General features: G+C 46.2%; 1 protein-coding gene across 4 annotated transcripts; it reads left to right on the forward strand.

Moving 5' to 3' along the window:
- The first annotated feature begins 442 nt into the window (after window positions 1–442).
- CCDC71 (coiled-coil domain containing 71) lies at window positions 443–18,474 on the forward strand. 4 transcript variants are annotated; one of them, XM_063941096.1, is made up of 2 exons: window positions 443–583; window positions 15,244–18,474. In XM_063941096.1, the coding sequence occupies exon 2, from the start codon at window positions 15,281–15,283 to the stop codon at window positions 16,346–16,348; it is 1,068 nt and encodes a 355-aa protein (XP_063797166.1). In that variant the 5' UTR covers window positions 443–583; window positions 15,244–15,280; the 3' UTR covers window positions 16,349–18,474. The 4 variants fall into 4 exon arrangements, with proteins under 4 accessions (XP_063797166.1, XP_063797164.1, XP_063797163.1 ...); XM_063941094.1 differs by lacking the exon at window positions 443–583 and adding an exon at window positions 10,473–10,769; XM_063941093.1 differs by lacking the exon at window positions 443–583 and adding an exon at window positions 10,786–10,922.
- The last annotated feature ends 3,134 nt before the right edge of the window (window positions 18,475–21,608 follow it).

Genomic DNA, 21,608 nt, shown 5'->3' on the forward strand with positions numbered 1-21,608 from the left:
CTCCCTTCTCATTACTCGATGCTGGCTGAGGACAAGACCTGTCTTCTATGCATAACACACCGTACGGCCGATTCCGGCAAAGGGTGTAGGGCGCAAGTAGGGCGCAACTGAGAATGGGGACGTAGCGGCGTGCGATTCTTGTGAATCTACCCGGTGCAACCGCAGCAGCAAGGGTTACTATGTGCAGCTGATATATTGAGGCATACAGATTTTTAGTTGCACAAATCTATAGCTCCACCAGCCGCCGCCAGAAACCACAGATTACTGTCAGCTTCCCAAAAGGTCGCTGTGGCTTTCCTGCCTCCTGAAGTGTCCCTGAGAAATGAGAGAGCTGTGATAACTAAGGGAAGGCTCCAGCCACCAATCACCAGCGTATACTGCAAGCCTGCTCCAGGCAGTGCGGATACAGCTGACTGTGTGGGGGAGGAGGAGGGGAAAAACTGCAGTATGCAGTGGGGGAGGGGAAGGAGTATTATCCGTGCTCACCGGAAACCCCCGTGGCTCTGCCTTTGATACATTCCCTAACTGACAGCACATTAACATTCAGCAATTGTGCCCTTCGCCCTGCCGGAAAGAAGAAGAGGTATGATTGAGACTTTCACATATCCCAGGGGTATAAATGGGGTGTTGCATTTTGAGCATCTGTCATGCACAAGGGCTCCATAGAACAAGACAAGGGTCCATCCTGTAATTCTGGGGTGGGATAAATGGCATTTACAGCCTGTACCTCCTTAGTGAAAGCACTACACTAGAGGCTACTGTAGACAGTATGGGTTAGGTTAGACATAAGAAGTGACAAGCATCTACCAGGCAGTTTCTTACAGGTAGCATGTACATAGCTAGGCTCTGTGGGCAGCAAGGCCGTAACCTGCTGTCCTGTTGTGTGGGTGCTGGCATTTCATCCTTGCAAAGCCAGCTCTTCCTTGTGCATCTCCAGTGCATGCTGTTGTGCAATAAAAAAAAAAGCAAGGTGGCATTGCTTATATGTTGGCGGGCACGGGGTTGGGTGAGGTGCAACACGACGGCTAGATCGGGGGAAGACCGTTTCCAAAATATCCAAAGCAGTATTCCTGGAGCCTTTCTGCAGGGATGATATTGGGTGACGTTAATTGGGTTGAATGTCACCACGAGATTGAAAGGTTTCAGATTGCTGCTGCTTCCTGTACACCCAAAGGTGCGGCCGACCGGAGATGCCAGAAGAACGGACAGATAAGTATAGCTCTGTAAATAAAGGGTGGAGCAAGTGGCGACAGGTAACTTTTGGCAATGGTGGGAAAGTGTTTTACATCGATGATTTGAGAGTGGGGGGGGATATTGTAGGGCTGAAACTACTAAATAATGCTACGCAGAAAAAAACAGGTTAGTGCCAAATGACAATGGGGGAATTCAATTAGCAGCGGTAAATTACCGTGGCTTATTGACCACCCACAGGGCTATTCAATTAGCCCCGAAGTCTAGTTTGGGGATTTTTTTTCACCTGCCTGACAAATCCCCAAATAAACAGGCCAGTTTTTGGGTTCGCGGATGAGAAAACACACATGTCTGGGAATTTATCATGGATCCTATGTGTTTTTACCCCCAAGACGGGACATTTAGGAAAAAAAATGGGCAGCAATTGAATTGCCCGAAAAAAAAACAACAACAACAACATTGGGCAAAAAAATCACAGTAATAGCCAGGTTTTTTTTTCTCCTGAATTTTTTTTCAGGGCTAATTGAATTCCCCCTAATGTATCTAAGAAGATTAGGGAACCCCATAAGCAATAACGGTCATTGAAGGATTTTGTAATCTCCTATTGCCACAATAGTCATTTTGTAGGTGAAGTTGACGTTCAACTTATCAATTCCCAAGGAACCAGTGACTTTGGTGAGGCATGAGTCACAATGGCACAGTGGTAAGCATGGAGTCTCTCAGCGCTGGGGTCCATTTTGGTCCAGGGTCCTATCTATGTGGAGTTTGTATGTTCTCCTCACCTTTGAGCAGCTTTCCTCTGGGAGTTCCCGTCTCCTCCCACACTCCAAAGACCTACTGGTAGATAAATTGGTTTCTGAGCATAGTCAGATCGCAAGGGGCTTTGTTCCGCTCACCACCCCTGTCGGGATTGTGTGGTCGGGATTCCGGCGTCGGTATTTCGACCGCCGGGATTCCGACCGGCGGCATTTAGTACTGATCCCCATCAGACAGCCTTTGCTCCTGCCTAGGGCCCAGTGGCCACAGTCTACCCTAACCATTTCTACATTTTGAGCTTTTTGACAAACAAACTGGGAGAAGGGGGCCAAACCAGTATATTGTTTAGAACCCCGTTGTGTCTTTGCTTCTGAGGACTGTTTGTGTGATAGAGAATTTAGACTGCGAGCCTCTCTGGGGGAAAGGACGGATGTGAATGATTTCAGCACGCCATAAAGCGCTGCATAAAACATCTGCATTATATAAATCTAGGGTAATAATAATAACACGATCCGCTGCGTTCCGCTGCAATCTAGGTGAGTGATTGGTAGGCTCTCGCAGTCAGGATAATGTTCCATCGTGCTCTGATACTCAGAAATACACATTATGTTCTACAGTGTCTCAGTGGTGACTCAGAGAGGAGGAAGAGTGACTGCAATATTGTCCCTAAAGCAGAACTTCCTGCTATTAAAAGGCGCAAAAAGTAAACATTGCGTAATGGATCTTATTTTTATTTTTCTGGATGAATGGTTAAACAGGTGGGAAGCTAGGACTGAATAGATGGTAAGGGCTAGCTTGCCAAGAAATTGGGACAATTCTGCCTGGAATTGACCAGAGGCCTCTAAAAGATTCCATTCAGCAACGTCATGAGATATACATTCCGGGGGTAATTCAGAGTTGATTGCAGCAGCAAATTTGTTAGCAGTTGGGCAAAACCATGGGGGTCATTCAGACCCGATCGCTGCTCTGCGTTTTCACTCAGCAGCGATCGGGTATAAACTGCGCATGCGTATGCACCGCAATGCGCAGACGCGAGGCTCCCCCAGCGACGGGGAGTGCAGGACAGCGACGGGATGGCCGAAGAAAGTGATCGCACCGGCAATAAGATTGACAGGAAGAGGCCGTCTGTGGGTGTCAACTGACCGTTTTCTAGGAGCGTCCGGAGAAATGCAGGCGTGTCCAGTTGTTTGAAGGGAGGGTTCCTAACGTCAGCTCCGGGCCGGATCACAGCACTGGAAGAGTAAGTCCTGAGCTGTGCAGAGACTGCACAAACTTTTGTTTGTGTAGCTCTCTGCACATGCATTCGCACCCCTGCACAGCGATTACCCCTCCCCCTGTAGGCGGCGACTTCCTGGTCGCAGCAGTGCAAAAAAAAAAAAAAGCCTGCTTTCGACCAGGTCTGAATTAGGCCCCATGTGCACTGCAGGTGTGGCAGATATAACATGTGCAGAGAGGGAAAGATTTGGGTGGGTTATTTTGTTTCTGTGCAGGGTAAATACTGGCTGGTTTATTTTTACACTGCAATTTAGATTTCAGTTTGAACACATCCCACCCAAATCTAACTCTCTCTGCACATGTTACATCTGCCCCACCTGCAGTGCACATGGGGGGTCATTCCGAGTTGATCGTAGCTGTGCTAAATTTAGCACAGCTACGATCAGTGCTTAAAGTGGTCCTTCAGAGGTGGTGGAACTCACCCCACACCCCACGGCGCCCATGTAACAAAGGCATTGCAAAAATGGGCATGGTCTAAAAAAGAAAGGGGCGTGGTCACAGAATAGTAATAATGCCCACAGTGGTAGCACCCCGTAATACACATAATGCCCACAGCAGTAGCGCCCCTTATACAATGCCCACAGTACTGCTAGTGCCCACAGTGGTAGTGCCCCTTATATAGACCCCATAGTAGTGGTGCTCCTTATGCAATGCCCGCAATAGTAGTGCCCCTTATGTCCCCAGGAGTGATGCCCCTTATGAAGTGCCCCCTTTACAATGGGGTGGTCTTCAGTATGCCAGCTGTCGGGATCCCGGCCACAGTATACCGGCGCCAGAATCCCGACAGCCGGCATACCGACACTTATTCTCCCTCGTGGGGGTCCACGACCCTGCTGGAGGGAGAATAAATAGCGTGGCGTGCGTAGCACGCCACCGTGCCCGCAGCGTGGCGAGTGCAGCGAGCCCGCAAGGGGCTCATTTGCGCTCGCCACACTGTCGGTATGCCGGCGGTCGGGCTCCCAGTGCCGGTATGCTGGTCGCCGGGAGCCCGACCGCCGGCATACCATACTACACCCTTACAATGCCCTCATTAGTAGGGCCCCCAGTAGTAATGCCCTTAATGGTAATGCCCCTGTGTAGTACTGCCCCCAGTAGTAATGTTGCCTGTACTAATGCCCCCAGTCGTTTAGCCCCTGTAGTTTAGCCCTAGTAGTTATGCCCCCAGCGGTAATGCCCCTGCAGTTATGACCTAAGTAGTTTACCCCCCCCCCCTCCCCTATTGGTTTAGCCTCCCAGTGGTAATGCCCCCAGTAGTTTGCCTGCTTGTAGTTTAGCCGCCAGCTATAATGCCCCCCTGTAGTTATGCCCCACTTGTAGTTTAGCCCCAGTAGTAATGCCCCCAGTAGTTTAGCCCCTGTAGTTATGCCCCCAGTAGTAATGCCCTCCTGTAGTTAATGCCCCCCATAGTAATGCCCTCCTGTAGTTATGCCCCCAGTAGTAATGCCATCCTGTAGTTATGCCCCCGGTAGTAATACCCTCCTGTAGTTATGCCCCCGGTAGTAATGCCCTCCTGTAGTTATGCCCCCAGTAGTAATGCCCTCCTGTAGTTATGCCCCCAGTAGTAATGCCCTCCTGTAGTTATGCCCCCAGTAGTAATGCCCTCCTGTAGTTATGCCCCCAGTAGTAATGCCCTCCTGTAGTTATGCCCCCGGTAGTAATGCCCTCCTGTAGTTATGCCCCCGGTAGTAATGCCCTCCTGTAGTTATGCCCCCAGTAGTAATGCCCTCATGTAGTTATGCCCCCGGTAGTAATGCCCTCCTGTAGTTATGCCCCCGGTAGTAATGCCCTTCTGTAGTTATGCCCCCAGTAGTAATGCCCTCCTGTAGTTATGCCCCCAGTAGTAATGCCCTCCTGTAGTTATGCACCCAGTAGTAATGCCCTCCTGTAGTTATGCCCCCCGTAGTAATGCCCTCCTGTAGTTATGCCCCCCGTAGTAATGCCCTCCTGTAGTTATGCCCCCGGTAGTAATGCCCTCCTGTAGTTATGCCCCCGGTAGTAATGCCCTCCTGTAGTTATGCCCCCGGTAGTAATGCCCTCCTGTAGTTATGCCCCCGGTAGTAATGCCCTCCTGTAGTTATGCCCCCGGTAGTAATGCCCTCCTGTAGTTATGCCCCCAGTAGTAATGCCCCCAGTAGTAATGCCCTCCTGTAGTTATGCCCCCGGTAGTAATGCCCTCCTGTAGTTATGCCCCCAGTAGTAATGCCCTCCTGTAGTTATGCCCCAGTAGTAATGCCCTCCTGTAGTTATGCCCCCCGTAGTAATGCCCTCCTGTAGTTATGCCCCCAATAGTAATGCCCTCCTGTAGTTATGCCCCCAGTAGTAATGCCCTCCTGTAGTTTGCCCCCAGTAGTTAGCCCCTTGTAGTTTGCCCCCAGAAGCTTGCCCCCCTTGTAGTTGGCCCCCAGTAATAATGCCCCCCAGTAGTAATGCCCCCAGTAGATGCCCCCCAGTAGTTCCCCCCAGTAGTAATTTCCCCGGTAGATGCCCCCCCGGTAGTAATGCCCCCCAGTAGATGCCCCCCGTAGATGCGCCGCTACTCTAAGGAAGGAAACAGTCACAATACTTACCGAGCCCCGCTCCCGCTTCCAGCCCGCTGCAGTCCTCTCTCTCCGCCCGCTCCTCGGCACTATGAGAGAGAGGTCATGACGTCTCTCCCATAGCGCACAGTGACAGCGCCGGAAGCCAGAGCTCAGTACCGAGCTCCTGCCTCCGGGCGCCCGCTGGTAACGCAATCTCAGCGGGCGCCCGGCATCGCGCTGCACACAGCGGGTTAGGTGAGCCTGGGGAGGCGGAACTGCGTTCCATCTCCAAGTGGAACTGACGGAACGCAGTTCCGCCCCGTTTCGGCTCACTTTACCCCCTCGCTACGATCATCTTTCCTGACATGCGGGGGGACACCCTGCACAGGGCTAGCCCGCCCCCCATGTCAGTGCTCCCCCCCCCCCCCCCCCCCCGCAAAAGTGCAAAGGCATTGCACAGCGGCGATGCCTTTGCACTTCAGGAGTAGCTACCGACCAGCGCAGCTTTAGCGCGCTGGCTGGGAGTTACTCCTCGCTCCCCGGCCTGCAGCGGCTGCGTATGACATCACGCAGCCGATGCGGCCCGCCCCCCGTTCGGTCCAGCCACGCCTGCGTTGGCAGGTCCGCGCCTAGGAATCGGCGACCAAACGCCGCCGTTTCGCCCCCCTCCCGCCCGTTGATCGCCTCTGCCTGTCAATCGCTGTCCTGCTACGGCCGCAGGGACCCGTTCGCTCTGCTGCGTCAAAACGCAGCGAGCTAACTAGTCAGAATGACCCCCATGGTTTTGCACAACTGCTAACAAATTTGCTGCTGCGATCAACTCTGAATTAGGCCCTGCGTCTTGTCTGTAAGGTAACAACTGATTAATCCTGACGCAGCCAGACCCAGGCTTGTAAAGTCACCAGCTGGCGCTTCCACTCATGTCTTAGAGATGTAAACTTCACACAAATTGCTGGGACGTCTGCACGGCGTGAAAATTGCTTGTTAGGGAGTTTTACTGACTTATAGCTTCATTTTACTTATTGTCTACGCAGCAATATAAAATCAAAACTCTGCTTTCTGCAAGTAGGTTAACATACGTACTGCACTATATAGCACAATTGTTGAAGCATAAAGGGCTTATTTGGACTTTTGCGTTCGTTGGGGGCATTTCAGCGTAATGCACACCCATCGGAGCTATTCAATTGTACCCTCTGCTGGGCATGCATGCCCCATATGCGCGCCCATTAGTAAAGGGTTTAATGCATGTAAAAGTCCAGGTTAGGGCGCTTAAACTACAGTGTTTTCACACATTTCAGCTCACACCTCAGAGGAAGCTGCGAGCTGAAAAGTGTGTTCCCCCTGGCTGCATGGGCCCCAATGGAGCAACAATTTAATTGCTCCATAGGGCACCATCTAGTGGCAGTTCAGGTTGAACAACAATTGAATTCCCCCCCTATGGGATAGATTTCCCATAGCAACCAATCAGATTATATAATTACCTTTTGCATCCTAGAAAATGATAGACTGAATATGGTTGCTATAGGCAACACCAACACTTTTCAGTGTAGAAGCTTTAGTAAATCTACCCCTATGGAGTCTCCTGTCTGTACCAATACACTTGCCTTCCTAAATTGATGTGGTTGTTTTTTCTGTCCTAAGGTCAGGACCTTTAACAAGTTAGATATTGATCCCAGTTGGAGGAACAAAACATCCAAATATATATTTTCTATTATTGTAGTTTCATCATATAACGTCACCTATTACCCAGCGCTGTACAGAGAATATTTATCATTCCCATCAGTCCCTGCCGCATTGGAGATTCCAGAGCAGGCCTGAAAGAAATGTGGCTCTCCGGATGTAAAAAACCCCCCAAAAAAACTACAAGCCCCAGCATGCTCTGCCATTTGATTGCAGGCAGAGTATACTGGGACTTGTAGTTTGGTGACTGCTCTCCATTCGTCATCAGGGAACCTGCAACAAGGATGCTAGATTTTGAATATGGCGGAGAATCAACCATTATATAGAGGCTCTGGGTTTTTTCCTCTGCCCAACAGAGCTTGCAATCTAGATGATGAGGATGTGTCCTCTTTACCTGGAAATGCAGTTTGCATAGTAGGGTAACTATGAATAGACATAGCAGAAAACAATATATTGGCAGGCAGACCAGATTACCCTCATTTGTGTAAGCAAAGATAGAGCTTAAATATGCAAATTAGCAATGACTAAATTGCTGATGAGCGCACACCAAGGACAGCACATTGGCTGAGACTCCAGATTCATCTCCCAACAGGTACTATCCACAGAGCGTTCAATATGGCCAGGCAGTTAACTCTTCACCTCCCCGGTGATGGGTTAGAGACACCAATGGCTGTTTCTGCTGTGCCTGTGTGAAATGACTTAGCAGAGGACAAGCATTCGCAGACACACAAACCATATTACAAGCGTATGGGGCTATTTTATAGACATTAAACAAACACACTGCCTACAATTGTGACCATTGGCTCCCTGGCAGCTAAGTCAGCAGGCGGTAACCTGATTTGTAAGCATACGTAATGGAATCTTTAGTATTTGAATGTCATTGTCAAGCACTTTATTTGCTAAACTGATAGCTTTATGGCTTATGTGCTGCGCAAAGCCTGCCAGACCATAAGCAATGCAGAATTTACATCGCCGGTCGATAAGAGGACGGTCTTGCGGCCCCTTCTGCCAACAATAATCCTTCTGTCATCTCCTTCTCTCTTTTTTTTAAACAATTCCTTGAAAACTGTCCTCTCTCATCTGGTTTGTGATGCCGTCCAGACGACTTGTCATTGCAATGTGTTGGCTGTTTCACACATTGGATGCCTTTGTTACATACCTACCCCAGTGACACAGCTGCTAGAAGACGGTAGACCAGAGGTTCTCAAACTCGGTCCTCGGGAGCCCACACAGTGCATGTTTTGCAGGTAACCCAGCAGGTGCACAGGTGTATTAATTACTCACTGACACATTTTAAAAGGTCCACAGGTGGAGCTAATTATTTCACTTGCGATTCTGTGAGGAGACCTGCAAAACATGCACTGTGTGGGCCCCCGAGGACCGAGTTTGAGAACCTCTGCGGTAGACGCTAAAGTAGGATACGGTCTAAGGCAGATCTTATGAAATAGTCATCACATTTTATTTTCCTAATATTCCCACCTGCCTGCCATTTATTACTGATCACTAGGGGTTGGTGCTATAATAGCTAGTGGCAATCTGTACTTAACGTACTGTATATGGAGTTTTTATTTATTTATTTATTTATTTAGGGGTCTATTCATGAAGCAGTGAAAAGTGTGGAGAAGTCAGCCAGTGGAGAAGTTGCCCAAGGCGACCAATCAGCATTGTAGTAACATTTTATAATTTGCATACTATACAATTGTACGGAAAAGCTGATTGGTCGCCATGGGCAACTTCTCCACAGGCTCGCTTCTCTACACTTTTCACTGCTTCATGAATAGACCCCTTATTATGAATTAGGTGGTCTGCTAACCCCCTACCCACCTTAATACCCATTGGTTGCCATCTAAGTTTAATGACATCAGCTTTTTGGAGTTACCCATTTGTGAGAGCTCAACTAAAAGAATGGGACATTTTTTAATGGTTTCCATTGTATCCCCCCCCCCCCCCTTCAAGATCACAGGAACCCATCGCACCATTAATGCAGATTGTCATAATCATATAATAATAATAATACTGCACTCCAGGTTACACACTACCATTCTGTCAAGACTGTAATTGTGGTTATGATATATTTTACAATACTACTGTAATGAATATTCAATAGTACTATTTAGATTTATTTAATGAATATATATATATATCTCTATTTATATAGTAAAGCAGCACAGATGACATAATGGTTAGCATTACTGCCTGACAGCACTGAGGTCTTGGGTTATGGTGTCCACGGCAGACCTTCCAACGTTCCCTCTTCCATCGCCTGTGCTGAACTAGTTAATTGATAAGAATGGCATTTCCATACAGGTGACGGAAATAATAAATGAAGAGGGAAGCCCAGAGCGTTTTGTACCAGATGGAAGGGGTCATGTCGGAGGGTCTGTCAATATCATATGTGTAGAGTTTGTATGTGCTCTGTGTTTGCATGCCTTTCCTCTGGGTGCTATGGTTTCCTCCCATATACTCAGGTTGGTTTCTGACACAAATTAACCCTATTGTGTGTATCCATGTGGTAGGGAATCTAGAGTGTAAGCTCCGCTGCCCTGGCTATTGATCGACTCATAGACTAAAATATCTCATTATAGTCCTATCAATAGCCACATTGCTGGGTTTACTGTATAACATTCCTCTGCATTTGCAATACACAGATTTAATATGTATAATAATGGTAAGGCTCAGTCATGTGTACACAGTAATGGGGATTTACACTGGGCAATGCTGTAGACCTTGGGAAATTCCCAGGGAATGAAGGGGATGCTGTCAGTGTACATGAGGTACAGTCAGCAGTGGGTGACCACACAGGGGGATGCTGTCAGTGTACATGGAGTACAGGCAGCAGTGGGTTGGTACACAGGGGGATGCTGTCAGTGTACATGAGGTACAGGCAACAGTGGGTGGGTACACAGGGAAATGCTGTCAGTGTACATGGGGTACAGGCAGTAGTGGGTGGATACAGTACTGCCAGGCCCAGCACCATTACAGGCACGCTGCCCCTCCCCCCCACATCCGGGCCGCTTAGAGCTCCCCTGCGGGGGGAGGGGCGCTGCTGCTGCTGATGACTGCTGAGGGGAGGGTACGTGTGAGGCGCAGTACGCCGGATCCCCCAGCAGGTGGCGCCCGCTGACCTACCGCTCCTGCACGGGGAGCCCATGACAGCGCTGTTACCCGCCATGGGCGGCGGGGGGCGCCAGAGGCGCGGGCGGAAGCAGAGCGGCGTTTCCGGTGCACAGCGGGGCGGCCATATTACAGGATTTTTTTTTACTTTTTTATTATTTTGCGTGTAACAGCGGCAGCTGCCGGGCGAGCGGGGAGTCACCGACAGGGGGAGCGGCGCCCGGCACACAGCAGGTAAGGAAGAGGTGAGCGGGTGGGCGGTCGTTATGCTGGGGGTGGGGAGAGCGAGATGACACCGGGAGCGGCCGCCGACCCGACGACGCAGCTTCCACCCCCAGCATCTCCTGCCCCCTGCACCCGAGAAAGGGGGAGAGGCTTGCCCGGCATGTACTATATGTATATATACTCACACACACATCCTGTATATTATACTATACCGTACACTATATACACCACCTTACATCATATATATACACACACATCCTGTCCTACATACAGTACTATATACACACCACCATACACACATCATATATAATATATATATATATATACATATATACACACACACAGTATCATATACTATATACACACCACCATACACCCATCATATATTTTTATATATATATATATATATATATATATATATATATATATATATATATATATATATACCTACATACAGTATCATATGCTATATATACACCACCATACACCCATTTTATATATATATATATATATATATATATATATATATATATATATACTGTCCTACATACAATATCATATACTATATACACATCACCATACACCCATCATATATATATATATATATATATATATATATATATATATATATACTGTCCTACATACAGTATCATATACAATATACACCACCATACACTCTATACAGCACACTACTGCTACATTATATAGGTATACACTTATAGGTATATCGGTATACTCTATACGTGTAGGGTTATATGAATATATAATATAATTATTATTTTTTATTTTAACTTCTGTACATAGGTGCCAGGGCTATGGGTGGGCCGCCACTATATGTGCTGTCACTTTCCATGCCGATACCATTTGTTTTGGTAATACAGTGGTTGAGGTCATAGGGTACACTAACATACATACACTTGTAATATACCCTGACATAAGTAAACTTTAAATAAAAAAAATAATAATAATAAAAATATATATATATATATATATATATATATATATATATATATATATATATAAACACATTTTTTTTATTTAAAGTTTACTTAGGTTATATTGCGATTTTATGTATGTTAGGTTAGTGTACCCCATGTTCTGAGCTTCAGCTGTTTATATTATTATGATTGGCGTTTAGTGCCAACATATTCTGTTGCCCTATGTAATGGGGCTTTATCAACCCTATGGAGGGGCGTTCCCCAGTCACGTTGGAAAGCAATAGTTGTCGGCCATGTTGCTGTTGAACTTGTGTATTTACCATCTGTACCCTGAGTTTACTGTGTGTGCGTCTACGCTATAGGGATAACTATATAGTGGCTGAGTGACTATGAAGTTCCCTCTGTTTGGATCGGTGTTCTGTATTTCCATCCTGTGCCCGCTGATTAATTTAGGACTCAAAAGGGGGAATTCAGTTGTTTTGAGTTGCCCATGAGTAGCTATTAAATTGTTTTCCCGATGGGTGCAAGTGCCCCTGGTGCCCATTGTTTCTGCTCTTACCTTCTGGAGGTGGCGAGCAGAGGTCTGCCCAAAGTTGGGCTCTTGGTCGGTTTCGGCAGTGTGCCCAATAATTTGCAGGTGCAACTAAACACAGATGCATTTGGGAGTAATATGTGCAATAAGTAATGGACGTCTGCGTTACTCGCGTCCATCAGCAAAACAGTTGACTATTGCCCATCGGGCGCCCCAAAACAATTGAATCCCACCCACCCTTAGGGAGAGATGTATCAAACCTTCTAAAGAGGACAAATAGAGAAGTGTCTCTTCTGTGACCAGTCCGCTTTTAGCCATAATTTAATAGAATATATAATGATCTCCAGGAGCTGGTTGGGTGCTGTGACCAGCTCCTCCACTTGTCCTCCTTTAGAAGGTTTTGTGTAGCTCCTCCTCTAAAAACCCACAACTCTTATAGGGGGGAATTACATTTTTCCCCCATTGGCTGACACTAGATGCTGCCCAATGGAGCATTTCAATTGTTGCTCATCTTGAGGAGACACATTTCAGCTCACGACCCCCCCCCCCCCCCACCCCTTGCTGGCAATCTGACGTGTGAGAAAAGTAACCCATTTGGTGCCCAAACATCACTTTTTTTTCTTATTGCACGCTTAACCTGGTGTGTATGAGCACAATCTGTGCAAAGAATACCAAACCTTTGCTTATGCCCCCTCCCCCTGATTTCCGTCACTTTAGACGGGAGTTCGGGCGTGCTAAACAATTGAATTCCGCCCATAGACTTGTAGCTATAGACCTGTGTACAGAAAGTCCAGGGTGTGCCCCGGCACACCCTAATGTTGGCTACGTCTGTCTCCGTGCACGTTTGCAAAATTACTGGCATTCCAATGAGATGACCTAGTGAGTGAGTCAGTCAATGACTCACAAGACCTAGCAGGACATGCCCTAATTATCTCCACTCCCGGACGGAGCAGTGCAGTGAGTTGTACATTTATTATATAAAATACACAGTTGTGTTTGGTATAATATAAATTGGGGGCACTGGCGTGTTGCATAATAAGGCATCGGTAAGTGAGGGGACTATGCCTCCCTAGGTTTACCTGGGCGCAGGCTGTGATGTGGGGCATAGGCCAGTGGTCTTAGCTCTCCTCACCCATGGGGTTGGAGCTGTACAGCCTCCCCATTACCAGTCATCGGTGACGTTGTTTGCATTTAGAAGCCAATGAAGTCAGAGGTCAGCAGCATTCCAAGGGGGGGAATATAATTATTTTTGTGGGCGCCCATCAGAGCAATTCAATTGTATCTCGTCCATTAAAAGAAAATCTGTGGTGCAGCATTACGTTTTTCGGCGGCATGGTTACCTGCTATATAGCCAGCCTTGACAAACACATGACCAAATCCGCCAACATCAAGTGGGTGGTCCGAGTGACCGCAGAAGTGCTCTAAGTTTCCTACCCAGGGTCTTAGTTCCGGTAGCCCGGTGTGGCTGATGACTTGGCTGCTGTAATTGTTGTTCATATCTTGCTACTGGCATAGCGTCACCTTGGTAATAGTATAACACTAAGGGGCCTATTTAATGAGCACTTCTATCCTTGAAACCTATGGAAAGTGCTGTTTGGGCATGTTTCAGGGCAAGGCGAGTGTTGCTAGGATGTAATAAGATGGAAAGCAGGGGATACGGTAAATATCTCATGCCCTCCGGCCAGCAACTGTCCCCATAGTTTTCTATGGGGAGGGTTTTTAACAAGAGCCAGTAGCTTAGCGTTTCGGATTTTGCATGCGTCGGCTAGCACCGCCCTCTGACCATTTTAGTCCAATGGGGCAATCCCTCTCGGGTGGGCTGGTGGAGACATTGATGCCGCTCATTTGCGTTGTGAATGCACAGACTGCAGAGTCGGGACATCATACTTGGCGATACATGCTATCTGTAGGTTCTCTCCTTCATTCTTATCAGCTGTGTGAGCAGAGTTGTACTTTAAGTAAATCCGATGTGGCTATTAGAGTGCCTTAACCTGCACGGTCAGTCCTTATTCTGTTTATGCAAACACACAATTTCTACATCTTCCTGCAGTGTTTGGAGAGTGCTTGCTATGAAGGAGTCCATAATTGGACATGGGTATTTTTAGTATTAGGGTATTTTTAGGGCAGTGATCGGGAAACATCCCTTTAAATAATACTTGAGTTAGTTCTCCAGCTGACGTTTCACACTGTGAGGGTGATTCAATTGTTCTACCCTGCTGCTGCCACTAGATGGCACCTGAAAGAGTGTTTCAGTTGTTGCTCCGTTCGTGCGTGAATAGCCGAGGGTGGAACACATTTGAACTTGCAGCTCTCTTGTACCCCTTTCACATCTCCAATGCCGGATCCCACCCAGGAATTGTAAACGGGTCTTTCCCGGGTGGGATCCGGCATTGAACCTTAACAGCGGGCTTCCTGTTCCGGCAATATGCCGAGTCGCGTTGCCATATCGGCAGGGGCGGAGGAGGCAGCAGGGGCATAGGCGGCGTTGGGAGATTAGCTTGAATTACCGGGTCAGGCGACTCGGGAATTCTCCATGGCCCCTTTCACATCGCACAGTGACCCGTGTCAACCCGACAATATACCGGATTATTTGTGCGTTGTGGAAGGGGTGGTGGCGAGCTGGAATGTGCAATAAGTCAGCAATATGGGTGCCCAAATTGTAGTTTGTGCGCATAAAGCGGTACTTTAGACTAATTTAACCGCTTTTGCGCAGCTAAACCCAGTACTAATTTGTATGTACACTCACATCCACGGGAGATGCAGGGGAACAATTGAATTGATTAGGCAGAGTCTAAAAATCTTATTGTGAAAGTGAGCAGTTAATGTTTGTAGCCCAGCACCCAATCCCAAGTGGGAACTGCACTTTAAGATAACAGCACTATCTTCTTATGTCACATGGCAAGTTTAGGCATGGGTTATACACGGAAGGTTTATTCTGGTTAGGTTCTAAGCCACTTAATTGTACAAAGATATGCCGATTACGGTCTAATCGTTTTTATGTATCTTATTTCAGAGCTCTGTCAAACCAAGGTACACTGCAAACTGATGCCATGAATGTTAAGAAGGCTGCAATGGAGGAGAAAGCGGTCTGCTCCTGGTCACGGCTCTCCTCCGCTGGGAAGAGCGCTCTGGAAGAAGCCTTGAGGGTTTTCAACCCAATGTCCGAAGACCTGACAGACACTGAGACGCAACTGGTGACCTTCCTGCAAGGCCTCCGCGAAGAAGGCTACCAGCCCACGATTCTTAGCAGCAAAGATGTCTACGGATACAAATCAACCACAGCCCATACGCCACCTGGATCGAAGCGTCCTCCCAAAACCACTTCTAAAGCATCTTCAAAAACTCAGTCGAAAAACACAGCCTGCAAGTTGACCGCCCGGACCTTGGCTATTTCTTTAAATGCTGCTAAAATTGCAACAAAGCCTCCGCCTAAAAATTCTGCAAACGTATTCTTGAGCTCGTTAAAACAATCTGGCTCGGCGAAATCACAAGTCTCAAGCGTTGGCTTTCCTTCCGAAATGTATCCTGGCGTTTTCCCCGCGATGAGACTGTCGGTCGTATTAGAAGCATTAGTACCATTTAAAGCAACTGCCTCCTCTTTGGAAGCAAGCCTTAAGCAACGGAATATAGTCGTTGCGTCCAAACATAGCTCCAAGGGGAAAAACAAAAAGGCCTACCAGTGTTTAGTGAAACAGGCGCCGAATGGGGCACTTTTGCACGGAACTAATGTCAAACTTCTAAAGGAGAACCACGCCTGTAAAGCTTTTGGGATTTTGAACGGGAGAATCCTGCTGCATTCTATCCCCTGCTGCAATGGTATGACCCAGACCAAACCAGCCTCTAATGTACAGACAAATGGGAAACGCCTGCAGGGTAAGAAACGGAAGCAGAGTAAGGTTCTTCAGGAAGCGCCGGCTAATAAGAAAATAAAAATTGTCATTCCGTTGACTAAAAAGTCGACTTTTGATAAAAACAAATATAACTTGCTGAAGTCTAAAGTTATCAAAGTAGACAAATCATTCTCCGATGAGGAGGTAAGGAGGAAAGCCCAACATATATTAAAAGTCAACCTCTCTCCAGTTCTCCAAATCCAGCCTTTGTTCCTTGACCTCCAATAAATAGTTTGTCGTCTCCTCTGAAGTACTGTATCTTTCCCCCCCAACGCTTCCAAATGTCGAAGCTTTGCAAACCTATCCCGATATTTTCTTTTTTCCTTTTTCTTTTTTCCTTTTTCTTTTTTTTTCTTCCCTCCTTAAACGAAAGCTGCTGTTTTGGAATCCTCCTCTCCTTTAGTTCCGTGGCCATTTTTAGTCACTTTATTTTTTACAGTATACCTGCGCGCAAATGCTACCGAACACACACAAACATGTTTCGCAAACAGATGATTGAGGGAAAAAAATCTATATATATCTATATGTACTGAAACCCGGGTCACAAATGTCTCTTTTGCAGTCCTAGCAAGTTTTGATACATGGCAATATGTATATTTTGTGCAATAGTTAAGAACATTTTCCTAAGGTTTATGCACTGTGATTTTGCTTCTATGTATTTTCTGTTTATTTAATTGACTAGAGACTGTTGTACAAAATTTTATTTTTTACTGTACTGACTTGGACTAAGGTGGCAGGGTGGCTTTGCTGAAACTTAAATTTAGGGGCAGATATACGATATAGGAAATTGGGTACAGATTAATTGGGCATATCATTATGATCTGAATGAAAATGGCTGAGACAGATTTATAAATATTTTATTTGCCATGTCGGAGCCGTGGAGCGTAAATAAATCCAGACAGATCACTGATTTAATGTTAGTGCTGCTGAAGTGTCTGACTTGCTCTCTGCTTGACATTGGGGTCTGCGGTGAACAGAGACTGTGACCCAAATGTCTCTGTCCAATGACTAATATACAATCAAAGATGTGTAAACTATTGGCACCTACTTTACAAAACTTTCAGCAAAGCCGCCAGCATAATTTAGGCCTCAGGAACATTGCGGCAGTTTTAGCCCGGTCGGTGGTAACCTTTGCTCCTTCCCAGGAGTGTGCGGCCATTATTTTGGCTTGTATCCAAAGGAAGAGAACCATTGAATGAAAGGGCACCGTTCTCCGATGCAAAAAGTGACAGCAGTAGTATTTAGGTGTAATAATGCATAATAATGGCAGGGTTTCAACCCCAATATGAAAGGTTATGGCATTCTCTGTAAGGGTTAGATGAGCATCGGACTGGCAGTGTACACCCAGTGTTCATTAAACTGTACTATGGGCATCATTCTGTACTGAAAACTCGCTGCAGTTCTTGGCAGCGCAGCAATCGGGTCAGAACTGCGCATGGCTGATGGCTGTGGTTGCCTAGCGATCGCCTCTGCCTGATTGACTGGGAGGGGGCGGCGTTTGGCCGCTGTTTTGTGGGCTCGGTTCGGCCAACGCAGGCATGGCCAAACCGTGCGGGCCGCAGCGGCTGCGTGGAGCTGCGCTGGCTGGGAGTTACTCTACAAGTATTAAAGCATCGCCGCTGTGCAGTGCGTTTGTACTTGTGGGGGGGTAGCCCGGCCTGACATGCGGGGCGGACTAGCCCTGTGCTGGGTGTCCCCCCGCATGTCGGGGAAGATGATCGTAGCTGTGCTAAATTTAGCACAGCTACCATCAGGTTGGAATGACCCCCTCTAACACAGTCCGTCACACGGGCCTTGTAGGATGAGGGACTACGTTCTGTCCCATTGTCCTTTGCTCATTTCCTTATACTGTCCATGTTCATAGTCTGATGCCTTTATAGTGTGGGTATGAGTGACCGGAGCATACCGGGTACCGGGCTAAAACACTGTTGTGTCTAAGGCATTATTCATTTCTAAAGTCTTCAAAAGTGTACCTTCCGTTGCCGAAGAGAGAAATATTTTTCTATCGTTTCCTTGAAGTGTTTTTATTTTTACCGTGCCTCTGTCGCACAGAGTGGAGGCAGCCATCTTTGTGGCCACTAACTATATCCGTGAGAATGCCGTTTCCTAACTTGTAATGTTGCTTAGGGGCGCTTCGCGAATCCATGCGAGCCGTTGCCTCGAGCCGCAAAGCGTCTGCCTCCACTTCCTGTAAATTCTGTGATTTACCGTTAATGCAGGCTATTTTTATACTTGCTGTAGTTTTGTCTTGCCAATGTACGTTACAGGTAACTGGTTAATTTATCATCTTTTATATTTATCATCTGCCTACAAAAGCAGCCATGTCTGTTTAATAAAAAAATGTAGGGAATTTCCTCTCTGTAGTTTGCTTTGTGCTTTATTTTTTTTGTTTTTGCTTAATTCAATCACCAGAGTTGTTGTTAACACTGGTCGTCTTGGTTTAATTAATGTATGGGTCTTTTCATTTTGCATTGGGTATATGTATGTGCACGGGAACCCAAGCCACGGTGTAAACTGGGTAACCTATAGAAAAAAGCCTTCTGTAGCACTTGGCTGTCCTAAGACCAGAGTCGGTGGATTGGGTTTCGGGGTGAACGTTTACAGAAATATGACAGCGTGCAGTGCAGTAAGAAACCTCTAACTAAAACTTGCATGTACACCCTTTTTGAAGACATTATTTAGCAGGTTTGCTTCTGCTTCCCAAAAAATCTAGATGCCATATAATATAAAATAAAATCAATGAAAAATAAAAATATGCATTAAGACCTACACTGCATAGTAGGTAATTAATGTGCTAGCTAGCTGCAAATCAGAGTCCTCAATCCCAGCAGGGGCAAAACACAGTCCTGTGCAAGATACTATAACGAATGTAATTACCCAGCAATAATGAATAGACCAGATTCCAGCTTCAATTGAAGTCGATGAGTGCTCCTTTAGCAAATAAATCTTTTGCAGATCAATTAGATCTCGTAATCCAGGCATGTCCAAACTGCGGCCCTCCAGCTGTTGTGAAACTACCTATCCCAGCATGCCCTGACACCGTTTTGCTGTCAGAGAATGCTAAAGCTGTGTCAGGGCATGCTGGGATGTGTAGTTTCTCAACAGCTGGAGGGCCGCAGTTTGGACATGCCTGTCGTAATCCTTTAGGACTGGTTTAGAGCCCTCAAAGAAACCGTGGATTCACAGCAGCCAGCTGCAATGACCATTATATGAGTCCCCAAAAGCAGTGTAACATCTCACCTGTTTCGGTGAGGTTTCCTTTTTCATGTGTGGTGGTGGACTGTAAGAAGCACCTTGGTGATTTAGGTTTTTTCTTTTTTCTTTTCTTGGTTCATGCCTTCAATGCTTTGTGTAACTACCGTGGCAACCACAGTTACAGCACAGATTTAGTGAGCAAAGAAACTTTGTATCGCTCCTCCGAGCTCTGTTTTCACGATCACATACTCCCCTCCACCATTCCACAAAGGAGACTCCAGTGAGGTTCATTACTACACCAGGCTCTCTTTGGGAAATTTATGCCCACACCCCTTCCTCAAAACAGTAAAAAAAAAACACTTTTCACCCATTTTTAGGTCGAATTTACATTCCACCTATTCAAAACCACTTGAATCGGCAAATTTGCCGCAGAGCCATGTATTTTGGCGAATTCCGTTTTCACCCATACAGATTAGACAAAAAAAAAAAAAGGTGAAAAGGCATGGGCGAAAATGGATTAAAAAACGGATTAAAACGCCCGCAATTGAATACACTAGGTCGAATTAGTGCTGTTTTTTCGGCTATCTGAAAAAAAAACCCGGCACTAATTGAATACCTCCCCTTAGTTTTCCCATAGAGAACCTGGTGTAGTAATGAATTCACTGGAGTCTCCCTTGTGAAATGGTGGTGCTCTTTCCAGTCACACCTTCATGTTCATTATCGTAAAGGACTAGGCTACAAGCTAATAAACTTTAATATTTAATAAAATAGTGAAAAAACACAGGTAATCATCATAAAGAGCAACATTCAAAGCAGAACAATTGCCCTTTCCTCAAAATTTTCCATCCAGATATATTTTGAAAAGGAGATAATGCTTTGTAGGAGCACAGGTAGGAAAACAACGTCCTTAACAGGAACTTTATTAATTATTTAAAAGATTATAAAAAAAGAAAAACACTGTGTTATTGTCAGGAGTAAAAACTGTCTGTTACCAGTTTTGCTTCATTTTAAAGATCAGCACCTCCCCTGATAAAGCTCTTATTTGAAGTGAACTCTATTAGAAATCATTTGCTGCTCTTATGTAGGAGGAACAAACTTACTTTGTACTACTGAATTTCTCAGTCATGGCGCAGACATAATAAAATGAAAATAAATGCACAATGACGCCATGCAGGTAATACTTCCTATATGTAGGCTTACCATACTATCCCTTTAAACTGGGACTCTCCTTAATTACACAGGTTCTGGGGCTGGCTGACTGCAAGCCTGAATTTCCTGGTTTTATTTAGCCACAGAACCTGTGTGATCCATGTGTCCCAGTTTAAAGGGACAGTATGGTAAGCCTACCTATATGCACAACCTTTCCTGCTGTTCACCCACCATGGACAGCAATGTTTGATTCATTACTGAAATAAGTTATTGGAAGCTTCCACACTCTTCACGTGTTCTAGTTCCAGGTCTTTATGTGATGACTGGCTCCTGGTTGTACATGAAGTTCTGTGACTATTGTCTAGCATTAGGTAATTCTTACACAGACTAATGCCATGTGTGTACCAAGTGACATCACGCACGGCGGGACACAGCGTTGGCGCAGGCATTGGCAACTGCACACACTGGCCGATGCCACCAGTGACAAATGATGGCGGTCGGGGATCATGCGGCATTCAGCAGCATGTCATTGTCATCCCCAGATTGACCTGCATATATGGACGACCTGCAAGACCGTGCATCATTCATCGCATAGTGCATACACACTGGGCTATATTACAAATTATATCGCTCAGAAGGGTGCAAATTAGTGATATCGTTTAAAATATCGCCTGGTGTGTAACCAGCTTCAGAACCTTGAGATTACTTTAGAGAATGTTATTTCGTTGTAGGGTATTTGACAAATTTTGCCAATAAATATTATATGACCTCGGCCAGAGCAGTTTCATGGCAAGTGTCTTAAAATGGAACTGAGGGAATTCTGGTGCAAAAAAGAAAAAAGTGTGTGCTCAATCAAATGGCTTAAACCTGCCCAATACAGGTAAAAAGATACACAAATAAATACAGAATAAGAAAACCAACAAATCCAAGGAGTACTCAACTGTGGGTCTTCTTCTTAACCACTTAACTGGCATGGTCAGATTTCATGCAACTGCGCCGTCCCACCCTGTCCCCCCCGTTTTTGATGAGGAGATCCGTTCTGCAGATGTGCATAATATAATGTTTAAATATTTAAAAAATATATTTTTCAACTTTATTAAATAAAATAAATGTAAAAAAAAACAATGTTTTAACGCTTTTGTAG

Source organism: Pseudophryne corroboree, chromosome 9, assembly GCF_028390025.1.
Source record: "Pseudophryne corroboree isolate aPseCor3 chromosome 9, aPseCor3.hap2, whole genome shotgun sequence".
Lineage (NCBI taxonomy): Eukaryota > Metazoa > Chordata > Amphibia > Anura > Myobatrachidae > Pseudophryne > Pseudophryne corroboree.